Genomic DNA, 24,015 nt, shown 5'->3' with positions numbered 1-24,015 from the left:
TCTTCTCAAATAATTCCACGGATGATTTGAGTGCATGGTCAAGCCTGGGAACCATGTTTGTGTTTCTCATTTGTGTTCTTCCTTCTTGCCTGATATGTCTTTCTCCTTCCTCTTTGCTTGCTAATTTTACATACTCTTCAAGATCTGGACTAGAAGCTTTCTTTGGGCTTTCTAGCCCACTTTAACTTCTCTTGTTTGAGCTTTTTCTGCTGTTTATTTATGTGCTACTTAAGTATAGGCTGCCGTATACTATCTCTTTTTAGGGGTTTACCTTATCTTTCCACAGAAGAACACAATGATGTTTCCTGCTTCCACACAGAACAAGAACAGTTTCTTACACTAAGTAAATACCTGCTTATTATTTTGTTCATTTGAATGATTTTTTTATTTCATATCTCTGTCTTTGTACCTGGTATAGTGGTGGAACTATAGTAGGAATTTGTTATTGTTTATTGGTAGAGTGAATAAAATACATCTGCTTTAAAATACAAACTTGAAATGTATATATTTACTTGTTTCTTAGTATATGCTACTCAAATTTGAAATTTAGGTTTTCATAAAGCAGTTCAATTCCACTTTTCCATGTTTAAAAAATTTAAGCAGCAAAATTTGGAGAGCACACATAATTAGTTTGTATTTGTAATTAAATAGGATTTAATCAAAGACCTCAAATCAGAGTTAAGTGGAAATATGGAAGAACTGATCCTTGCCCTATTCATGCCACCTACATATTATGATGCCTGGAGTTTACGGAATGCAATGAAGGTACTGTGTCACTTACTTTGTATATTTTATCCTATTTTAAATGTAAAACCCCACCAATTATGGCAGTTTACAGTGACAGCTAAATCAGTATGTTGTATCTTATCATCTGAATAAATAGAGCTTTTTAGGTCTGGAGGCCAAAGAAGTATTTGATGAACTAGTAAGATTTAATTATTTTCTGTTATTTTGTTTTTCTTTTGTATAAGTCTCACTTTCTTCATTTCACATAGGGAGCAGGAACTCAGGAACGTGTATTGATTGAAATTTTGTGCACAAGAACAAATCAGGAAATCCGAGAAATTGTCAGATGTTATCAATCAGAATTTGGACAAGACCTTGAAAAGGACATTAGATCAGATACATCAGGACATTTTGAACGTTTACTTGTATCCATGTGCCAAGTGAGTATAGTATGAATATATATTGATGGAGGGAACATTCTTCACTTTGTATTATCAGGGAGCATTCTTTATTCCTTTTCATATTTAGCCCCTTGGAATCTTGACATCTTTAAGAGGGGTAGCACAGAATCCAATGTTCAAATTTCTTTGCAGTCACTATTGAGATTTATTTCCGCAGATCTAGGTTTGTAAGAGATTAGAAATTAACCTCTTTAACGTTATATGGAATCAGAAATCAGCTTGGCTCTTTGTCTTAGGATGAATCTCATACTTCTTTTTTTTTTTTTTTTTTTTTAAGTTTATTTTTGAGAGAAAGAGAGGCAGAGAGAGATGGCAGGGGTGGGGGCGGGGGGGACAGAGGATCCGAAGCAGGCTCTGCACTGAGAGCAGAGAGCCTGATGGAGGGCTTGAACTCATGAACTGTGAGATCGTGACCTGAGCCGAAGTCAGACACTTAACTGACTGAACCACCCAGGTGTCCCTGAATCTGATACTTGCAAATTTAGCATTGTACTGCCAGTTAAATTGGGCCATCAACTGACGATATGCAGGACTTCCATGGAAGTGCTGTAAGAGGTGAAAACTGTGAGGAGAGCCAGAGATGCAGAAACTTTTCTCAGAGTTCACAGTAATGTGATTAGCACCTTCCTTATTCTGATTCCCCAGATGTGCTGGAGAAGTGATGGAAAATTATCCAGATAGGGTATTTGGAATGATACTATAAGCATACTTAGAATGAGATGATGAGGGTCTACTTGAAAAGACAAGCACACTGATTCAGTGTCAGGAGTTATTGGCTATCCTGCTAGTATACAAAGCTGGGCAGTCTTGAGGGATAGGAAAGCAGAAGTCAGGCTCTTCAGAGCAAAAGGAAGATAGTTCCAGAAAACACAGTGTGCCAAAGTGAGTGAATGTGGAAATGAGAAAGCAAATGGGTGGGAAGAAATTGAATTTACCTACAATGGAATAACAGAGTAGGGAAATAGATTAGCATTGAAAAACAACAAGAAGAAAAACAACAGCAAGAAGACAAAACAGGAACAGGGATTTAATGCTAAAAAATGATTATTTTTTACATGAAGGGCACCTGGCTGGCTTAGTTGGTAGAGCATGTGATTCTTGATCTCAGGGTCGTGAGTTTAAGCCCCACGTTGGGCATGGAGACTACTTAAAAAAAAAAAAAAAAAAGACTACATGAGGTGCCAAGTCTCTTTATGCAGAGTTCAAGGCCCAGCTATTTTACAAAGTAAAGAGACCTCTTAAAGGGAGTGAGCAGAAGAATGGCTTCTCAGGAAAATGAGACTGGTTTTTGTGTGTTTGAATCCAAAGGCAATCATCTGGGAAGTTTTTCCTGAGCATCTTTTCCCGTGTGCTATCTTTAGTCTCTCATTTAGAATATGCTTCTGCTTATTTCTTGTGCCCACTGCTCTTCAAAATAGTTTCTCACCTGTAAGGAACACCTCTCCATTGTGTTCAGAATACAGTTTCTCACCTTTAAGGAACACTTGTCTATTGTGTTCCTCAGACTGACACCAAGACTTTAGAGGGCAGCTTTTCCTTCATTTGGGTTTGTGTTTTTGAGAGAAACCAAATGCCCATCTAGGCTTTGCTCTTGTTCAGGCCCACGGCTTTCTCTCTCGCTCTCTCCTTCTTTCACTCCCATCCCAGCGAAAATTTGGTGTACAAATTGGCACAGTCCGGCAGAACTTGAGTCATTTGTAGCTTCTTCCTAAAAGCTCATGTGTCATTTTTATGTCTACATTCATAATAGAACTTAAATATTAAGATTTCACTTGACTGAAGGAAAGGAAGTTCATGAAGCTCCATATTATATACTCCCTCCCTTGACTTAAATTCTTTGAGGGCAGGGACCTTGTCTTCTTGTGTCCCTACCACCTTGCATATCCTATAGGTACTCTTTCTCTGGAGAACCTAATACAGCCTCACACAAAACAAGTGCTCCATACATTTTAGCTGCATAAATGAATACAAAGTGGAACTCAGTATAATGCATATTGATCTTAAATCCCAGCTAAGGAGAATTATAATTTCTTCATTTGAATGGTAGTTTATATATCCTAGAAAAGATGTTTTTCTTTTTCTTTTTTTTTTTTTTTTGGTGGGGGAGGATTTTAATAGAACTTGTGTCACATCTTCCAAGTCTTGCCTTCCTCTTTTGCAGGGAAATCGTGATGAGAATCAGAATGTTAACCACCAGCTGGCTCAGGAAGATGCTCAACGTCTCTATCAAGCTGGTGAGGGGAGACTAGGGACAGATGAATCTTGCTTTAACATGATTCTTGCCACAAGAAGCTTTCCTCAGCTGAAAGCTACCATGGAGGCTTATTCCAGGGTATGAGCTTTTCTTTTGAAGATCTGGCTTCTGTTTTAAGTTGTGAAAATATTTTAACCCTTGTGTTTTTTGTTTGAAGGTGGCTAATCGAGATTTACTAAGTAGTGTTGCCCGTGAATTTTCCGGAAATGTTGAAAGTGGTTTGAAGACCATCTGTAAGATACTTTTATGTTTTGCTTTGTTTTGTTTGTAAATGAATGAGGCTTTGACTAGTTGTTCCCATTAAGTGATGATGCTTAATATAGCCTTCTGGGAATCTGCTTAGAGGCTGAGCTAATCCCATGTTTTATATACAATTCCTTATGAATGGTGGTGGTGTGATCGAATAGGGTTGTTTTGGAATTCGTTGGTCTTTATTCTGTATGCCCTTCATGAGGATTAAACAAGAATATACAGTAGATGTAGCAGTTCCATTAAAGTGAATGGAAAGCCCTAAGGAACTATAAGTGACATCACACAAAGTGTCATTTTGAGCTCCCAAAAACATCTTTCAAATACTCAATCCAAAGAGACCCTTTTCCCTTTTGAAATCAAAAACCCAGTTTCTGGTGTTCTTTGAGATGTCCGATGAAATGGAAATTTAATTCTCCTGGAGAATATATGACTAAAGAGAGTATTAGGAACACATGTGGTATTAGCAATTGAGTGTCTTACAAATATTACTATAGTAATTATAACTAAAGTAATAATGTACAGTTACTATACCTCTACCATTTGCAGGAAAAGACTTTGCTGTTAATTTTCCTAAGAGAAAATGTGTCAGACTTATTACCATTCTCAAATCTTGGCTCAAATCTGTTTTCATTTTCATACTGGAATGTATCTCCTATCCTTCTCTCAGACTTGTAGAATTCAGATTTCAGTCATTATTCCTTTTTAAGTAAGGTATTATTGGCCACAGTTGCTATAGATTTTCTCACTTGAAGGGAAAAAAATGTAAAGAGTGTAAGCTATTGCATCTATGGAAAGAAAATGGGATTTATTAGAGGGAATCCTCTAGAATTGAGGGTAGCCCATCTAATGTGGCTAGAAAGATGGATTCTGAGAAAAAAATCAAGAGGGAGAACATCACCTCAAATTTCTCAGAAAATTCTATAGAAAATGATCAAAGGCAGGCTAGAAGTGATAAATGAAGCTGGAGCATGGATACCTTTGTCAAGGCATCATGTGTGAAGTATCTCTAACTTGCAGTGCAGTGTGCCCTGAACCGCCCTGCCTTCTTTGCTGAGAGGCTCTACTATTCTATGAAAGGTGCCGGCACAGATGACTCCACCCTGGTCAGGATTGTGGTCACTCGAAGTGAGGTGAGGCTTTCTTTTTTTTGTCTGATCTTACTTGATTTTGAATGTTAATTTCCTGAAAGTTCCTCAGCAGGTTGTCAGTCCCTTGGAATGATGTTAAGAAAGGGCATTGGGGAGGGCACCTGTTGGGATGTGCACTGGGTGTTGTATGGAAACCAATTTGACAATAAATTTCATGTACTAAATAAATAAGTAAGAGTTCCTTTGTCACTACTGGTGGAGGCTGTGTGAAGTACAGTGTTCATTCTCCTCATGCTGTGAGAGAGGCTTAAGTTAGTGCAACAGATGACTGTGTCTCAGTGTAGCCAGTGCCAAGAATTTTTCCTACTTGAGGAGGTCTGCAGAGAATACTGGGTTATATCAAGTTGGAAAATATATATCTTTTCATTTTCATTTTGCTAATGTAAAAAATTTTGTGAAAGATTAATCCTATTGGATAATAAAATTCTCGACATTTAGCATAGCTTTTAATTATAAAATAATTTTTAAAAATTTATCTTTATCTCTTTACCCAAATACACCTCAAATATTTTCCTTTCTTTGACTTTGTATATTTATTAGAGTTCTTTCTTAATTGAAAGAAAACCTATGCCACTAAATTATACTAGAGAAGGTAAATCATTTTTAAAAAGACAACCATCATATGATGTTTTTTAAAAAGTTGTGTATTTGTACTTAGACCTAAATTTTCTAAGCACGATCTTTTCTTTAAATTGTAATAAAATATATACAACATAAGACTTACCATTTTAATCATTTTAAAGTATGCATTCCAGTGACATTACGTACATTCACGTTGTTGTACAACCATACCACCACAACTTTTTCACCTTGCAAAACTAAAAATCTATACGCCTATTAAACAATAATTTACCATTCTCCTTTCTCCCCGGCCCCTGGCAACCACCAGCCACCATTCTATTTTCTCTTCCTATGAATTTGACTACCCTAGGTACCTTGTATAAGTGGAATCATACAGTATTTATCCATTTGTGACTGGCTTCTTTCTTAGCATAACATTTTCAAGGTTCATCCATGTTGTAGCATGTGTCAGAATTTCTTTCCTTTTTAAGGCTGACTAGTATTCCATTGTATGTATACAATACCTTCTGTTTATTCATCTGTCAATTGACAGGTTGCTTTCACCTTTGGCTAGTATGAACACTGGTGTACAAATATTTGCTTGAGTCTTTGCTTTCACTTTGTGTACATACCTGAAAGTGGAACTGCTGTATCGTATGGTAGTTCTATTTTATTTTTTTTGAGGAATCACCATATCTTCTTCTACAGCAGCTATACTGTTTTACATTCCTACCAGCAGTGCACAAGGGTTCCAATTTCTCTACATCCTGCTAACACTTGTTATTTTCTGTTTTTGATAATAACCATTCTATCAAATGGTTTTATTATTTTTTAAATGGTTTTTAAATCACCAGTATTTTTTGGAATAATAGATGAGACTAGTACCACCCTTATTCAATATTTTTACAGAACAGTAAATTAGCCCTTCATAGGGTGATGCTAGCAGTGGTATAAATGCTAGCTATTAAATGTCAGTCACTTGGTGTGTTTTTTTTCCCTCTCTGCTTTGATTATAATTATATTCTTTTCACTATTAAAGAATAATTCTAATAATACCAGTTTTCTCTTAACAGCTTTTTTCTAACATCAAAAATATCATCTCTTGCATGCAGATTGATCTTGTACAAATAAAACAGATGTTCAAACAGATGTATCAGAAGACCCTGAGCACAATGATTGTAAGTGACACAAGTGGAGATTACCGAAGGCTTCTGCTGGCCATTGTGGGCCAGTAGGAGGGATTTTTAAATAAACGAAGCTCTTCACAGCATATCCTTCAAAGCAGTGACTGACCTGCATGCAGCAATATCAACCATCATCAAACCAAAAGAGCTTTTTACTAAGCATTGTGTCAGGGTATTGTGCTTGGTTTGCACATGTGGTTATTGCCTTAATTCCAATGTTATTTTTTTCTCTATATACAATCAACGTGAAGCCATATCACGATGATGTAGTATTAACGCGATATTTGTAAGGCATAATTCTCACTGTTCTTACTCTAATCAGGGTCCCAAATTGAATAAAAATCACAGCAATCTCTAATTCTGTGTAATAATGATGAATAAAAAAAAAGTTGCTGAAACTCTGCCTTCCAAAGCCCCATAGGTCCATTGGACAGTTATAGTTGGTAGTATATCAAAACTATATTTTAAAAAAATTCAGCTCTTTTGACATAGAAGAGTAATTTGCATCTTATTTTACATAAATTGGTATTTTATATTTATAAACACTAAACTTTCCACATAGTGAATAGATGAGTATTGCCTGTAACAACTTTTTAAAAAGGGATTATATGTTTATGTGCATAAAATATATAGTCTACTTTTTTTTGTCTACTAAAATTCTCTAAAGATCTTTATTGGCCCTTGGCTTTAAAAAAAAATTATGAAATAGCTTCTCGGCCTTTTGGCTAAGATCAAGTGTAAAAAAAAAAATTATGACTTTAAGAATTAGTTGTAATTTAATCATGATTCAAGAAAGTGAAGCTTCACATGTAGGAGGTGTTCAGTTAATGAGTGAATGAAGCTTAAAGCATCACTGGGAAAATTGAGTGCTAGCTCTTTGGAGAAGTGTTCAGGAGCTCAGTTAGTGGTAAAGGAGGATGATTGCAACACCCATTGGTTTACCCCCAGTACTGAGCAATTACTTATTGAGTATATTGAGCATTATAATGGGTAGCCAGGAGAAATATGAAGGAAGGAAATTTATAATATACGGGAGGTTCTAAATAAAAAGACACCAAAAAAAAGTAGTAAATGTTAGATTATAAATTCTGCTGAGAGGAGAACCGTAGTTCTTTGTGTGAAGCTCCCTGGCACAAAGCAGAAATTTAATAGATTTTATGAATGATTGTACTAAGAACTGAGGAGAAGAATAGTAAATATGAATTATAATTCAATGAACAGTTTTGTGTAAATACCAAGGGGCATATAAGTTGGCATAAGATACAACCTTACTCTTAGATAGACCTATGTACGATTGTAGCATAAGGTAAGATACATGAGTAGAAGGATAATGGGTTAAGATGGATGTTAATTACTTTTTAAAAAAAAAGTATCATTGAGGGTTGCCTGGGTGGCTCAGTTGGTTAAACGTCCGACTCTTGATTTCGACTCAGGCCATGATCTCACGGTTTGTGGGATCGAGCCCCACATGGAGCTCTGCGCTGATAGTGAGGAGCCTGCTTGGGATTCTCTCTCACCACCTCTCCCCTACTTGCAGTATCTCCCTCTCAAAAATATATAAACATATATTTTAAAAGTATCACTGGGGCGCCTGGGTGGCACAGTCGGTTGAGCGTCCGACTTCAGCCAGGTCACGATCTCGCGGTCTGTGAGTTCGAGCCCCACGTCAGGCTCTGGGCTGATGGCTCGGAGCCTGGAGCCTGTTTCCGATTCTGTGTCTCCCTCTCTCTCTGTCCCTCCCCCGTTCATGCTCTGTCTCTCTCTGTCCCAAAAATAAATTAAAAAACGTTGAAAAAAAAATTTAAAAAAAAAATAAATAAAATAAAATAAAAAAATAAAAGTATCACTGAAAAAGTTCAGTTTGGATGTAGGTTTTAAAAAAGTAACAGTGATGAGATTTGGTAAAGATGAGAAATGGGGGTAAGGTATTAAGGAAAGAAAAGATATGATCAATAAAATATATTTTTTAAACCTTTTGAAAATTAGATATAATTCATATACCATTCACCTTTTTAAAGTGTACAACTCGGTGGTTTTTAGCATATTCACAAATCTGTGCAATCATCACTATAATCAATTTTGAACATTCTTATCACCCAAAAAGAAACTTTGTACCTATCAGTAGTCACTCCTCATTCCCCCTCCTCCTGTCCAGCTCGTGGCAATCACTAATCTACTTTGTCTTTCTATGGACTTGCCAATTTTGGACTTTTCATATGAATGGAATCATTAAATATGTGACCCTTTGTGTCTGGCTTCTTTCAATTAGCATACTGTTTTTTCAGGTCCATCTGTGTTGTGGTATGAATCAGTCTTCATTCTGTTTTAAGGCTAAATAATCCACTGTAACAAGGACACACATTTTTTTTTGTCCATTCATCAACAGATGGACATTTGGGTTGTTTTTACCTTTTAACTATTATGAATAATGTTGCTGTGAACATTTATGTACAAGTTTTTATGTGGACACATGTTTTCGGTTCTCTTGGCCATGGAACTAGGAGTGGAATTGCTGAATGATATACTATCTTTATATTTAGCTTTCTGAGGATCTGCCAGACTGTTTTCCAACAGCTGCACCATTTTACAATCCTACCAGCAGTGATCCCAGTTTCCAAAATTTTTTTTTTTTTTTTTTTTTTACTAAATTTCTCTTTATCCTCACCACTATCATTATCTGTCTCTTTGATTATAGCCAAGTGGATGTGAAATGACCTCTCATTGTGGCTTTGATTTGTATTTCCCTTTCTTGTGCTAATTGGCCATTTGCATATCTTCTTTGGAAAAATGTTTTCTAATACTTTTTCCATTTTAAAATTGGGTTATTTGTCTCTTTATTGTTGTAAGGGTTATTTATATATTCTGTGTAGTAGACCCTTATCAGATATTATTTTATTTTGTATGCTTCTATGTGCTTTTATGAAGTCAGTTTAGGTTCAGCCATAAGAGGAGACACAAGAGAGGCTCAAGAACATTATTATATTCAAACTTTCTAGAGACCAGAGGCACTGCACACACAGGGCCATATGGGAAAGATACCAGGGTGGTCAGGAGGAGGGCCAGGGGGGAATGCTTAGGCCATGACCTTTATTGGGGTTTCTAAGGGAGAAGCAAAGTTGGATAGGATAAATAATTCAGTATTGGCTAGTTTGAATAATTTTGGTAATTTTTGAGCTATATGGGTGGTCTCTAGTGTCCTCTTACCTGGCTCTAGGATAATTAAAGTAGAGGAATATTGCCTCCTCGGGTGCAGGGCCAAACGTAAGAGGTAAGGCTCTGGATTGGTTAGTTTGCATGTCAAAGGCATGCTCCTAGTTGGGGGCCTTTGCTGTCTCTGAATGGGCTAACCAGGGAGAAGGCAGTCACTCCCCAGTCAGAAAAGTTTTTTAAGATAGAAAATATAATACACAAAAAATTATATACCCACACAATATATATTTACAAAGATTTTCTCCTGTGGACTGCCTTTTTCCTTTTTTTTTTAAGTTTTTTTTTTTTTTTTTTTTTTTTTAAGTAATCTCTATACCCAACATGGGGTTCAAATTCATGACCCCACATCAAGAGTTGCATGCTGTATGGACTGAACCAGCCAGGTGCCCCTTTTTTACTTTTCTGCTGGTGTTCTTTGATTTTTTTTTAAATTTTTTTTTTCAACGTTTATTTATTTTTGGGACAGAGAGAGACAGAGCATGAACGGGGGAGGGGCAGAGAGAGAGGGAGACACAGAATCGGAAACAGGCTCCAGGCTCTGAGCCATCAGCCCAGAGCCCGACGGGGGGCTCGAACTCACGGACCGCGCGAGATCGTGACCTGGCTGAAGTCGGACGCTTAACCGACTGCGCCACCCAGGCGCCCCTGATTTTAAAGCACAAAACTTTAAAATTCTGATTCCAGTTTTTCTATTCTTTGGTTGCTTGTACTTTCAGTGTCATGTCTAAGAAACAATCGTCTAATGCAAGGTTAACATGATTTACCCCTATGTTCTCTTCTAATATTCTAATGTTTTTAGCTTTTACATTTAGGTCTTAGTTCATTTTTATAAATGGTGTGAAGGTGTTCAACTTATTTGTTTCGCATTTTGATATATGGTTGTCCCACCATCATTTGTTGGAAAGACTATTCTTTTCCCACTGAATTGTCATGGCACTCTTACTTTATTTCCGAACTCTCAACTGTATTCCATTTGTCTATATGTTTATCCTTATGCCTTGATTAAGCTACACTTAATACTTGATAAATGTAGTTTTGTAATAAGTTATAAATTGGGAAGTGTGAGTCTTCCAACTATGTTCTTTTTCAACATTGCGTTTGCTATTCTGGCTCTCTTGCATTTCCATACGAATTTTATTTTATTTTTTAATTTTTTTTAATGTTTGTTTGTTTTTGAGAGACAGAGACAGTGTAAGCAGGGGAGGGGCAGAGAGAGAGGGAGATACAGAATCTGAAGCAGGCTTCAGGCTCTGAGCTATCAGCACAGAGCCCGACGCAGGGCTCGAACCCACAAATTGTGAGATCATGACCTGAGCTGAAGTCGGACGCTCAACCAACTGAGCCACCCAGGCACCCCTTCATATGAATATTAGAATCAGCTTGTCCATTTCTGCAAAATATCCATCAGGGATGTTGACAGTGATTACTTTGACTTTCTAAATCAATTTGAGGATGAGCAGTACATTTGATTGTATTAATGAATGTCAGAAATAAATTGACTGGAAATAACAGATTAGCTAATTAGAAACAATTTTTTTGGAATAATGTGAAAGGAGTTTGTTGGGATAGTGAGTCATCTAGTGGAGGTTTCTGAAACCCAAACTAAAGTTTGAATTTTATTAGATGATAGAACTTTTTTTGTCCCCCAAATTGGTTTGTATATGTAGATGACTTAATTCTGATTCTCGGTACTGTTGTATTTTCTGTGGCACTAAAAAGGGCCTTTTCCTTGTTTTCTTGCAAAGTTGATGTTTTAAATCTGTCAAAAAACATTTGAATGCCTTTCCTTGTAAGGATTACATGAAATTCAGAGTGGTCACTGCTATGCATTCCAGGAGAATAAAAGAACTATATAACACAAGGTTTTACCATCAGGCATTCCACAGTCTAATGATAAAGGGTTAATTATGTTTAAGGAAGTGACACCTGTTATTTATCCTTTCTTGCCTTGGCATCATGAGTGATCTAGAACAGTTCCCTAACAAAGACTTGGCCGTAACCCTTGCTTATTATGTAAAAAAGTATTTCGTGGGCAAGGTAGGATGGCTCTCTCAGTACTAATTCACTCAGAGCTCTCACCTGGGAAAAAATCCAGAGAGAAATTACTCAGTAGTTCCATAGGTCTATTTGTTTTAATTACTAATAACACTGCAACATTTAAAAGATTTTTTTCTTAAATTTTATAATTTTAATATGTTTATAACAAATAAAATTTATTTTTAAAATTTGGCTGTGGTAGTTTTGTATCCTAAGACATTTCCAATGGGAGTAGTATGTGTGTGTGTGTATAGTTTAATAATTTTTGAAATAATTTTAAGTGTACAGAAAAGTTGCCAAAACAGAGCAAAGAATTTCCACATCTCTTTCACCCATATTCTCATATAGTTAACACCTTATTGCTTCATTGATCACTTTGTTTACATGTATATGTGCATATGCATATATTCCTTACTATTAGTCCTTTTCTGGACATTTTGAGGGTGGACAAAGCAAACTACAGACTTGATGTTCCAACACTCCTAAACACCCTGTTGTGTATTTTCCTCTAAATAGTGTCCTATATAAAAGCAAACAAACTTCCATATCAGGGACTCAGTTTTGGTACACTACCATCCAATCCATTAAGCCCATTCAAATTTTGCCCACTGTCACAACAATGTCTCTTTTCTGGTCCAAAATACTATACAGGAATACATATTGCATGTAGCTGGCATATATCTTCAGACTCCTTTGGAACAGTTCCCAGTCTTTCATGTCTTTGACAGTTTTAAAGAGTACGTACTTTCAAGAGGGTGGCCTAAAACCTGAGTCTCTCTGATGGCAGGAATAGCACAAAATGATGCTTTCTTTTTCCCAGTGAGTCTCATCAGGAGGCATGCAATGTAGACTCCTCCCAATCCTGGTGATGTTAACCTCAACCACATGATATTGTTGGTTTCATTTCACAATTTCCCCTTTGTAATTGATTGGTATTCCAAAATCATGCCAATATTCTCTTCTCATCAAATCTCCTCTCACCAACTTTAGCATCCACTTATATAGTGTGTGCCAAATGGTAATTCTCTGTTTCCATCATTTCCTCTTTCTTATTGGGTTGGCATTCTGTTAGGAGCTCTCTCCATTTATTTATATTCATGTGAACTTGTGTATCCCTATTTTACTCAATGGACTGTAATTATTATCATTGTTTATTTTGGCGCCCAAATTTAACCAGTGGGAGCCCCTTCAAAATGCCTCTTAATATTGCAACATTTGAAAGTATGTATGTTGCTAAAACCCATCCACGTGTAGTTGCAGTTAATTCATGTAGACTGCTTTGTAATATGCTATTTTGTGACTATATAATCAATTTGGTCATCCACTCATCCACTGACGGGCACTTGGGCCGTTTCCACGTTTTTGCGATTTTACTATTCCAAAACTCTTGGTGTTTTCAAATGTATTAAAACTTTGGATTAGTATTATATACTTAGTCTATTTATTGTATAAGTATTGAGCACCAGAAGTAGGACTGTTTTGCACTCTCACCAACAGTGTGTGAGAGGCTCACTTTTAAAATAACTCATCTGCATTTTTCATGGAGAAAGATTTAAATGACCGGTTTTCAAAGCCGTGTAATAAAGGCTTTTATTTTATCTTTAAGTAAATTTCCTCTTGGTTTTCCAACTATTTATGTAGGGATATTGAAAGGAAAAGGTCGAGAAAACAAAATCCAAAGTTAGAAAACGTTGCAGTTAAGTTAAAGCAAAGTTGCAACCGCGAACATGGCCACAGAAACTGCTACTCAAGCGCCTAGTTCCTGGAGCGCAGGCGCAGACAGCTGTTTCCCCCACAGAAACCATTACCGCGAGTCTTAGGGATAAACTTGTAAAGAATGCCAGAACTAAGTTCTCGCGAGAGGTAGTTAGTTACTATAGTTGCGGGTAACGCAATTGTGGCTGCCTCAGGTAAGACGGCTATAATTCCTCCGAAACCCTCTGCCCCCCGATCTCTCCTTCGTGGACCTGCGACCACACCCCGTTACAGCTTCTCTTCAGCTACAGCCAGAGTGAAACGCTGGGACCGCATCCCAACGCAGTGCACTCGGGTACAGACTTAAATGCCACCGACCCTGCTAGGCGCAGGAGCTACCGCTAACCCCGGACCTCCCACCTGAATCCAGACTTAGACCCCTTTCTGGCTCTGCGCCGAGGTCTCCGGCAGTAAGCGGGCGCTAAGCCTGTGTCCCCAGACCACACCCCTTCACATGGTTTCCTTCATCAAACCTTTTCTGATTTGACTGTTACCTTACATTTTCTTAGGAGCGATATGACAAGAAGTGCAGGTCGGCTGGGGGCAACAGGAGCGCCCCTCCCCGACTCCCACTGACTGCCCTGACTATCACTTGTAACTAGCCAGATTTCTTGCATTCATTATTCAGTAAATACGCCGCTAAGACAAGGCATAGTGCCGGGCACTCAGAGACTGTAAATACGAGAGAGATTCCTTGTATGTAAGGGAGTATTTGAGCATTCAGGAAAAGCAGTGCGTATTAATAATACCACTTGTGCGGTGCTTCATAGGTTAAGCAGTTTTAGTGGATATTCACAACAAAACATCAGAAGTTAAATTATATATTTTACAGAAGGTGAAACTGAGGCTCAGAGAAATTAGGCTTTTGTCCAAGATCAGGCTAGTGAAGGTCTAATTCCCGTGATACTATTGAAAAGGAAAGAAGAAAACTGATGTAAAAGGTCATTTTCAAATGTGAACTTGATAAGAAAATTGTCAGGGTCACTTAGGCTGTGATTGAGCCTGAAGACATGGTGTTAAACAAGTGACCTGTTTTAGATGACTAAAGGTTGAGGGAGTAGCTGAGAAGAGGTGGAATAATTATATAGCCTGGGGACACTAGATAGCTCCTTTTTTGTACCACCACTCCTAGACACAGCATAGTATGCCCTCAGTAAACATTTGAATTGCCTTAAGTTCCGCTTTGAATTGAGTCAGAAAATCTTTCTTAAACATATCCAATTAATTTTTGAAATTGTGTCCTTAATGTTGTAAAATAATTTAAATATATCATTGACTAAATAAGACGTATGTCAGGACTTTTGCTAATGGACTAGCCATTATTCCATATGGCTGTTTCCTTCCTGTGCTCAAAGTATAGTTTTGTAAAAGTGAGAGATTAAGGAACCATTGAGGGGAACTTTGCACATCAAAAAAAAAAAAAAAAAAAAGTCTACCAAAGAACACTATGGAAGATGTGGGGGGCAGCGGGGAGTAAGGGAGATGGCACTCCTACCCTCTATGTCTTGTGATGATTTGTGCTTGTGGGTTAGTTACACATATAAGGATCATTTTAGTGCTAACTGATGTAATCCTCCTTGTGAACAACTCTGTAAAATACTGCCTGTCTAGCTGCAAAGGTTGAAAAGGGCACAAAACATTGATGGGACTATGGCATTTTCCTAGGTTATCCCCTAGTATTGGTTATGATATAATATGGCTACTTCTACAGCTATGGTACTGGAGGGGAAAGGTGGATTCATTATATTTACAGAGACCAGAGAAGACCAGAGGGACTTTGCCCAAGTGCTGATATGGAGCAGGTGTCATCAACAAGCAGACCTGTGCAGATCACTGTGACAGATGGATATGACTTGGTAATGTTATCTTTGGAAATCTGAGAAGGCCTTAGTTTATTCATTCTTCTTGAAAGTACATTTGTCAGGGCGCCTGGGTGGCGCAGTCGGTTAAGCGTCCGACTTCAGCCAGGTCACGATCTCACGGTCTGTGAGTTCGAGCCCCGCGTCAGGCTCTGGGCTGATGGCTCAGAGCCTGGAGCCTGTTTCCGATTCTGTGTCTCCCTCTCACTCTGCCCCTCCTCCGTTCATGCTCTGTCTCTCTCTGTCCCAAAAATAAATAAACGTTGAAAAAAAAATTAAAATTAAAAAAAAAAAAAAAAAGAAAGTACATTTGTCTTTGAGTTCAGGTTTCCCTGTCAAACATCTACCTGCAGGTTGGGGGAAGATGTATTGGAAACAGCAGCAGGAGAAATGCTTTTGCACCCTCCTATAACACCTGACCTGCTGGTCTTACTTAACATTGCACTGGTACTACTTTCTCAGTTTTCCTTTTTGTTCGACTATATAATCAGCAGGTCAAATCACTATGTGTGTAAAATACCTGGCAATTTGAATACTAAATTTTACCTGTGACACAAGAAGTGATTTTTGTTTTCATAGACCGCAGGTCTTTTCTCCTGAAAAATAACTGAATTCTTCCAGAGTTTCTCTTGTGATTAATTTCATTTGATGAATTTAAATAAAAACTACAATATGAGTTAACTATAAAAATTACAAAATAATGAAATGGCAGATATTCATTCACTATTATGAAGTCAAAAGCTCATTGCAAAACAGGATGTAATGAATGATATTTTGCTTTGTTTTAAAAGATGTATAAAAGATGTGTGTATAAATGTGTGTACATATTTGTATATATATTTACATACATACATGCATATATATTCACTGGAAAGCACTAAAAAATATATTCTAAAATGTTAATAGTGTTTACATATTAGAGTGAAATTACAGGTGATTTGTTTTCCATGTGCTTTCTCACTTTTTCAAATGTTTCACAATATACTTTTATAATCATGTAAACACAAGAAAAGTTATTTTTAAACCTCCAACATAATGGCATTTAAATAGAATGTTGCAGTTAGTTACAACTAGACTTTTTAAATGACTTTCTACCTACCTAACCTTTTTGTATATGTGGTATAGTTTGTTAGGAAAACACGGAAAATGCTATTTAGGTCAAGTCAAAATGAGTTTCCAGATGTATAGGAAAATTCTCTATTCGAGTAAAATTGTAAAGTGTATTCTTCTGTCAACAGAAAGGTTTTAAAGGAGATACTCCAGTTACTTTTATTCGTGCAGAATTCAGTCAAGTGGTTCTGGGAGACTCTGCAAAAGTTACGGTTTCTCCAGAAGGAACTGCAAAATACAACTTCACTAGCAGCTTTGAGTTCAATCCTGAAGGAGGAATTACTTTGGATGACCTCGCCCACAAACCTGTGTTCTGTAAGTCCTGTGGAACTAAAAATGTTAATTATGTGAGTATGTTATAAGGAGATTCCGAGGTATTTAGTAGTTGTTTTGGGGGAAAATGAACACACTTTATCTTCTTAACCTAGGAATAATGTGGTATACTTTGAAACCTAGCTGCTTTTGGCAGCAATCTCCATGGCCTGCTAATTCTAATCAATTTGTATCAAAGACCTTTTGACATTTGGCTGAACTTTGCAGCCCTTGCCTCCGGAGTTGGGTTGAGAGCTTTTCCTAAATATTCCTATATTTAGGGTTGACAGATTTAGGGGGAAAAAAAAAAAACCCTGAAAAACAAAATTTGGGACATACTTACATTAAAAAATTATCCATTGGTTATCTGAAATTCAAATTTAATTGGGCAGCTTGTGGGGCACCTGGACAGCTCAATGGGTTAAGCGTCCAACCCTTGATTTCAGCACAGGCCATGATCTCATGGTTCGTGATATTGAGCCCCATGTTGGGCTTCATGCTGACAGCAAGAAGCCTAATTGGGATTCTCTCTCCCTCTCTCTCTGTCCCTCCTCCACTTGTGCATGAGCTCTCTCTCAAATAAACAAACTTAAAAAAAAATAATTGGGGATCTTGTATTTTACCTGGCAATCTTGTCTGTACTTCTGTATACAGTACTTCTGTACACTTTTTTTGAAATTCAGGTTTGTATCTTATTTATTTCAGAATTTCTAGCTCCTAGACATAAAAGGACATAACTGGGCTCAAAAAGTGTTTGTTGAATGAATTAATGAATATATGATTTCTGTATCCACATTTTTACAGGTTCTGAGTACACAGTATTATCTCTGACTGCTTTGTACTTATGTCTGTATACTAGTCTTATGGCTTTTTTTTTTCTAATTTTTTTTTTAACATTTATTTATTTTTTGAGAGACAGAGAGAAACAGAGCACGAGCAGGGGAGGGGCAGAGAGAGACGCAGACACAGGATCCAAAGCAGGCTCCAGGCTCTGAGCTGTCAGCACAGAGCCTGATGTGGGACTCGAACCCATGAACTGTGAGATCATGACCTGAGCCGAAGTTGGTCACTTAACCGACTGAGCCACCCAGGTGCCCCTTGGTTTTTTTTTTTTTTTTTTTAACCTGTACTCTTAATTTTTGTTTAGTTATTTTTTTAATGGCAACATCTCCTATGGTTCCTGCCAAAACCACAGATTCCAAGATCTCAGACCTAGGGAAGGAAGACCTGGGAATCATACAGTACTCTAGAACGTTGCTTTCTAAACCTTTTTTTTTTTTTTTTTTCCCATAAGAGTCACCTGAGGCTCTGGAAGAAAATAGTTTTCACAGTCCCACCCTAGAACACTAAATTCATGATTGCCAGGAGAGGAGCCTAGGAAGCTGCATGTAGGAACAAAAGACTCGGGTGACTCCTGGGAAGCATTGCTCCAGAAAAGTGATTCCTAGCTTTTGCCTAACCCATGGAGGCATCCATCTGATCCACGCTCTCTGACCACTTTCTTCTACTTCTTTCTTCTTTGCTCTGTGCTTCTCTGTTAATCCCAACCTCAAATAAGAGGAGTGTCAAGTCTCCTAACTGCCTCCCTCCTTGTCATGTTAAATGGGAAAAGCAGAACTGGAACATTGTTTTGTTTTTTTTTTTTTAATTTTTTTTTCAACGTTTATTTATTTTTGGGATAGAGAGAGACAGAGCATGAATGGGGGAGGGGCAGAGAGAGAGGGAGACACAGAATCGGAAACAGGCTCCAGGCTCTGAGCCATCAGCCCAGAGCCTGACGCGGGGCTCGAACTCCCGGACCGCGAGATCGTGACCTGGCTGAAGTCGGACGCTTAACCGACTGCGCCACCCAGGCGCCCCTGGAACATTGTTTTAAATGTGTCACTGAACTCATGAGAAAGAAAGGGCAAGCCCTTTGTTCTAGAAGCAAAGCAGGAACTGAACCTGGAACTCTTGAACAGCTGCTATTGGTGTGTGGTGGTGTTGGGGGAGAGGGCAGTACTGCAAAATCTAGGGACTTGGGTTTTAATGCTCTTAGACAAACAAAGACCTTGGGCTGCGGTAGTTGGGAGTTGAGACTGAGACTACCCCCTTTACCACAGCCTAGACTCTCAAAAAGAAAAAAAAGTCCATTCCCCATCATATGTGTCTAGCCATTGGATAGATGAAAAAAGTCTTTCCTAATAAGTAGTAATCATAGGATTATGCCAATCATTAAATAACATGTTTTCTTAAAACACACAAGGAGGGGCGCCTGGGTGGCGCAGTCGGTTAAGCGTCCGACTTCAGCCAGGTCACGATCTCGCGGTCTGTGAGTTCGAGCCCCGCGTCAGGCTCTGGGCTGATGGGTCAGAGCCTGGAGCCTGTTTCCGATTCTGTGTCTCCCTCTCTCTCTGCCCCTCCCCCGTTCATGCTCTGTCTCTCTCTGTCCCAAAAATAAATAAACGTTGAAAAAAAAAAAAAAAAACACAAGGAACATTTATACAATAAAAACTGGCCAAACAGTGGGCAATAAAGCAAGTCCTACCATATACCAAAGAATCAATGGCATACAGACTGTTTTCTGGGTAAAATACAACAGTCAACAAAATTAGAAATCTATAACAAAAACAGAAAAAAAGAATCCATTTGGAAATTTTAAGATGTAGTTAAGTATAATTCATGGGACAAAGGAGAAATCATAAGAAAAATTGTAAAGCATTTAGAGTCAATCAACAGTAAAACACAAAATATCAAAAACTTGTGGGACATAGCTAAAGTAATACTTAAGATAAATTTATGCTTTCAAGTGCAGTCATTAGCAATCAGTAAGGATTTAAAACAGAACCTGTGGAGTATATATACTTTCCCCTATTCCTCTCACCAAGGACAGGTGCAAACCCTGGACTTCATATGTAAAACAAACATAAGAGACTCTGCAATGAAGAGAGAAGAAGGAAACTTGAGGGGCGTCTAGGTGGTTCAGTCAGTTAAGCATCTGACTTCAGCTCAGGTCATGATCTCATGGTTCGTGGTTTCGAGCCTCGCATTGGGCTCTGTGCTGACAGCTCAGAGCCTGGATCCTGCTTTGGATTCTGTGTCTCCCTCTCTCTCTGCCCTTCTCCTGCTCTTGTTCTCTCAAAAATAAATAAATGTTAAAAAAAAATTTTTTTTAAAGAAGAAGGAAACCTGAGACATAAGGTATGACGCAGTGGTGAGTTCCTTGGGTTTTCTTTTTGCCTTATATATTCCAGACTTCATGCTGAAGAAGCCAGCAGCCTAGAAACATGAATGAATGAGTGCAGACCAAATAAAAAACAGAAGTCTGCTTTCTCTAATCAAAAGACCAGGAAAAGCACAGCCTAGCAAGACACAAAACTTTTAGACAGTAACTTCTCTGCTCCAGCCAAACACTAACTACACACAAAAAAATGTGGACCCACTCACACCCAAGCTGGGTAGGGGACGTAGAGTTGGATTCTCACAAAGCTGAAATTAGGTGCTCCAGCTGGTGGTTTTAGAGCATACGAAATAGGAAACCAGGACCTTTGTGCTATCTAGCCATGACCTCTCTCTCACCATGTGGTTTTTAATGGAGACCACACAGGGAGCCTAGACTTCTGCCCCAATCTAACAAGTATCAAATAACCATTTTACTTCCCACTGTGGTAGTATGAGGCCTAGTGTAGGGTCGAGACTCACCATCTCGTCTTTGTAATGAGACTACACCCACTGTGGTATCAGTGGAAAAGAAGTAAGGAACCAGAACCCCCACCCCTTCTCAAGAGTAATGAGGAGCTGTCCCCCTCAAGTATCAATAGAGGCTGAGTGGAGATATGCTTCTATCTCCACTTGGCAATAATGGGGCAATGCCCCTCCCCTTCCTCTATTGGAGCAGTGTAAACAACAACAACAGCTAAAACAGATGATTTAAGGTTCAGAGTTTCATAACATACAAAAAGTCCAAGACTGCATGAAAATCACCCATCATACCAAGAACCTAAGGAAACCGAATTAAAAAAGAAAATCAGTAGATGCTAACACCAAGATGACAGAATGACAGATATATTAGAATTATTAGACTAAGATTTTAAAAAGCCATGAGATCTGCACAGCAAAGCAAACAACCAACAAAACTAAAAGGCAACCAACGGAATGGGAAAAGATATTTGCAAATGACATATCAGACAAAGGGCTAGTATCCAAAATCTGTAAAGAGCTCACCAAACTCCACACCCAAAAAACAAATAACCCAGTGAAGAAATGGGCAGAAAACATGAATAGACACTTCTCTAAAGAAGACATCCGGATGGCCAACAGGCACATGAAAAGATGTTCAGCGTCGCTCCTTATCAGGGAAATACAAATCAAAACCACACTCAGATATCACCTCACGCCAGTCAGAGTGGCCAAAATGAACAAATCAGGAGACTATAGATGCTGGCGAGGATGTGGAGAAACGGGAACCCTCTTGCACTGTTGGTGGGAATGCAAATTGGTGCAGCCGCTCTGGAAAGCAGTGTGGAGGTTCCTCAGAAAATTAAAAATAGACCTACCCTATGACCCAGCAATAACACTGCTAAGAATTTACCCAAGGGATACAGGAGTACTGATGCATAGGGGCACTTGTAACCCAATGTTTACAGCAGCACTCTCAACAATAGCCAAATTATGGAAAGAGCCTAAATGTCCATCAACTGATGAGTGGATAAAGAAATTGTGGTTTATATACACAATGGAGTACTATGTGGCAATGAGAAAGAATGAAATATGGCCCTTGGTAGCAACGTGGATGGAACTGGAGAGTGTGATGCTAAGTGAAATAAGCCATACAGAGAAAGACAGATACCATATGTTTTCACTCTTATGTGGATCCTGAGAAACTGAACAGAAACCCATGGAGAAGGGAAAGGAAAAAAAAAAAAAAAGAGGTTAGAGTGGGAGAGAGCCAAAGCATAAGAGACTCTTAAAAACTGAGAACAAACTGAGGGTTGATGGGAGGTGGAAGGGAGCAACCCATCACCAACTCTTCAGTTCAGGTCATGATCTCATGGTTTGTGAGATCAAGCCCCATGTCGGGTTCTGTGCTGACAGCACAAAACCAGCTTGGGATTCTCTCCTCCTCTCTCTCTGACCCTCCTCCGCTCATGCACATGCACTTTCTCTCTCAAAATAAATACACTTTGAAAACAAATTTTAGATCAGAAAAATACAACGAGTGTTATGAAAAGCTCAATGAATGGGCTCAACAGCAGAATGGAGGAGACAAAGGAAAGAATCAATGAATTGGAAGATAGAACAATAGAAATATCCAAACTAATATAGAGGAACTAGACTAAAAAGATATGAACAGAGGGGCGCCTGGGTGGCTCAGTCGGTTAAGCCTCTGACTTCAGCCTTCATGATCTTGGCGTTCCCGAGTTTGAGGCCTGTGTCAGGCTGTGTATTGACAGCTCAGAGTCTGGAGCCTGTTGGAGATTCTGTGTCACCCTCTCTCTCTCTGCCCCTCCCCGACTTGTGCTCTGTCTCTATCTCTCAAAAATAAATAAACATTAAAAAAAAAAGATATGAACAGAGCCTCAGAAGCTTGTGGGACTATGACAAAGATCTAACAGTGTCATCAGAGTCTCAGAAGGAGAAGAGAAAGAGGATGGGGCTGAAAAAGTATTCAAAGAAGTAAAACTTGAAAATTCCCGAAATTTGTGAGAGACATAAACCTACACATTCAAGAAGCTAATCAAACTCCCAGTAGGATAAAACCAAAGAAATCCATATTAAGAAACATAATTAAACTTCTGAAAACTAAAGACACAGAACAAAATCTGAAACCAGGGGAAAACAATTAGAATGACATCAATTTATCATCAGAAACCATGGAGGCCCCAAAGGAATGGCATAATATTTTTAAAGTGATAAAAGAATTGTCACCCAGAATCCAATACCCAGAGAAAAGATATGAAGGGGAAATCAAGACCTCAGATGAAAGATGACTGAAGGAAGTTCTCTAAAGAGAACTGAAAGTGATAAAAGAAAGAACCTAGGAACACCAGGAAGGAAGAAATAATATGGTAAGCAAAAATTTGGATAAATAAAGTAAGCTTTCCTTCTCTTTGAGTTTTTTAAATTGTGTTTGACACTTGAAACAAAGTATAATACTGATGCAGTTCTAAAGGTATATTGAGAAAATATTTTAGGCAGTTTTAAACAGGGAAGGCAAAGGGACAGAAAGGGAGATAAGATTTCTATACTTCACTCAAACGAATATAATGATGATATCAGTAAGAAGTAATGTATGTATAATGTATTGCCTAGAGCAATCACTAAAAAAATCTATACAGATAGATACACTTAAATGTATCATACATAAAATGGAATTCTAAAGAATGTTCATGCAATCTATAGGAAAGCAGAAAAAAGAAAACAAATGAAAAAGAGAGGACAGGCAACCCCTAGGAGACTTAAGCCCTAATATATTAATAATTACATTAAACATATCAAGAGACAGATTGCAGAGTGGATTTAAAAAAACATGACCTAACTATATACTGTCTACAAGAAACTCAAAATATAACTATATAGTCAGGTAAGACGTAAAAGGATAGAGAAAGATGTATTATGCACATATTCATCAAAAAGTGGAAGTGATTATATTAGCATCATATAAAGTGGACTTAACAAAGTAAATAACCAGAGACAGACAAGTTCATTATATGATGATAAAAGAGTCAACCCACCAAGAAGACCTAGCAATCCTAAATGTGTATGCACCAAACAGCAGAGCTGCAAAATATGTGACGCAAAAACTGATAAAACTGAAAGGGGGAGTAGACATGTTCATTCAATTATAGTTGGGGACATAAATTCCTGTCTCTCAATTTATAGAATAACAGGTAAGATAGAAAATCAACAGGTATGGGGCACCTGGGTGGCCCAGTTGGTTAAGCATCTGACTTTGGCTCAGGTCATGATCTCACGGTTCATGGGTTTGAGACCCGTGTTGGGCTCTGTGCTGACAGCTCAGAGCCTGGAGCCTGTTCAGATTCTGTGTCTCTCTCTCTTTCTCTTTGCCCCTCCCCCACTTGCAGTCTGTCTCTTTCTCCTTCAAAAATAAATAAATATTTTTTAAAAAAGAAAGAAAATCAACAGGTATATAGGAAAACTCAACAG

The 24,015-nt window shown here is 38.1% G+C and overlaps 2 protein-coding genes across 8 annotated transcripts in view; both read left to right on the top strand.

Annotated features, from left to right (window-relative positions):
• Positions 1–7,946, top strand: part of ANXA7 (annexin A7) — a 39,756-nt gene extending 31,810 nt beyond the window's left edge. For all 4 annotated transcript variants that reach the window (XM_040485379.1, XM_040485382.1, XM_040485380.1 and 1 more), the window contains 6 exons: positions 652–765; positions 996–1,166; positions 3,349–3,519; positions 3,599–3,674; positions 4,711–4,823; positions 6,515–7,946. In XM_040485379.1, the coding sequence (XP_040341313.1) occupies positions 652–765; positions 996–1,166; positions 3,349–3,519; positions 3,599–3,674; positions 4,711–4,823; positions 6,515–6,637 (768 nt within the window). In that variant the 3' untranslated portion in view covers positions 6,638–7,946. The remainder of the gene's footprint in view (positions 1–651; positions 766–995; positions 1,167–3,348; positions 3,520–3,598; positions 3,675–4,710; positions 4,824–6,514) is intronic.
• A 5,515-nt stretch (positions 7,947–13,461) lies between these two features.
• The window catches only part of CFAP70 (cilia and flagella associated protein 70), a 113,253-nt gene continuing 102,699 nt past the window's right edge, over positions 13,462–24,015 (top strand). The window contains exons 1-3 of one of the 4 annotated variants that reach the window (XM_040485375.1): positions 13,462–13,743; positions 15,342–15,444; positions 16,686–16,872. In XM_040485375.1, coding sequence (XP_040341309.1) covers positions 15,382–15,444; positions 16,686–16,872 — 250 coding nt within the window. In that variant the 5' untranslated portion in view covers positions 13,462–13,743; positions 15,342–15,381. Of the gene's footprint in view, positions 13,884–15,089; positions 15,445–16,685; positions 16,873–24,015 lie in introns of those variants that run through there. The other 3 variants (XM_040485376.1, XM_040485378.1, XM_040485377.1) reach the window with 3 other exon arrangements.

Source organism: Herpailurus yagouaroundi, unplaced genomic scaffold, assembly GCF_014898765.1.
Source record: "Herpailurus yagouaroundi ecotype Mexico unplaced genomic scaffold, PumYag 163, whole genome shotgun sequence".
Taxonomy (NCBI): Eukaryota; Metazoa; Chordata; class Mammalia; order Carnivora; family Felidae; genus Herpailurus; species Herpailurus yagouaroundi.
The sequence above is the reverse complement of the archived record's forward strand: the minus strand, read 5'-3'. Positions and strand labels throughout refer to the sequence as shown.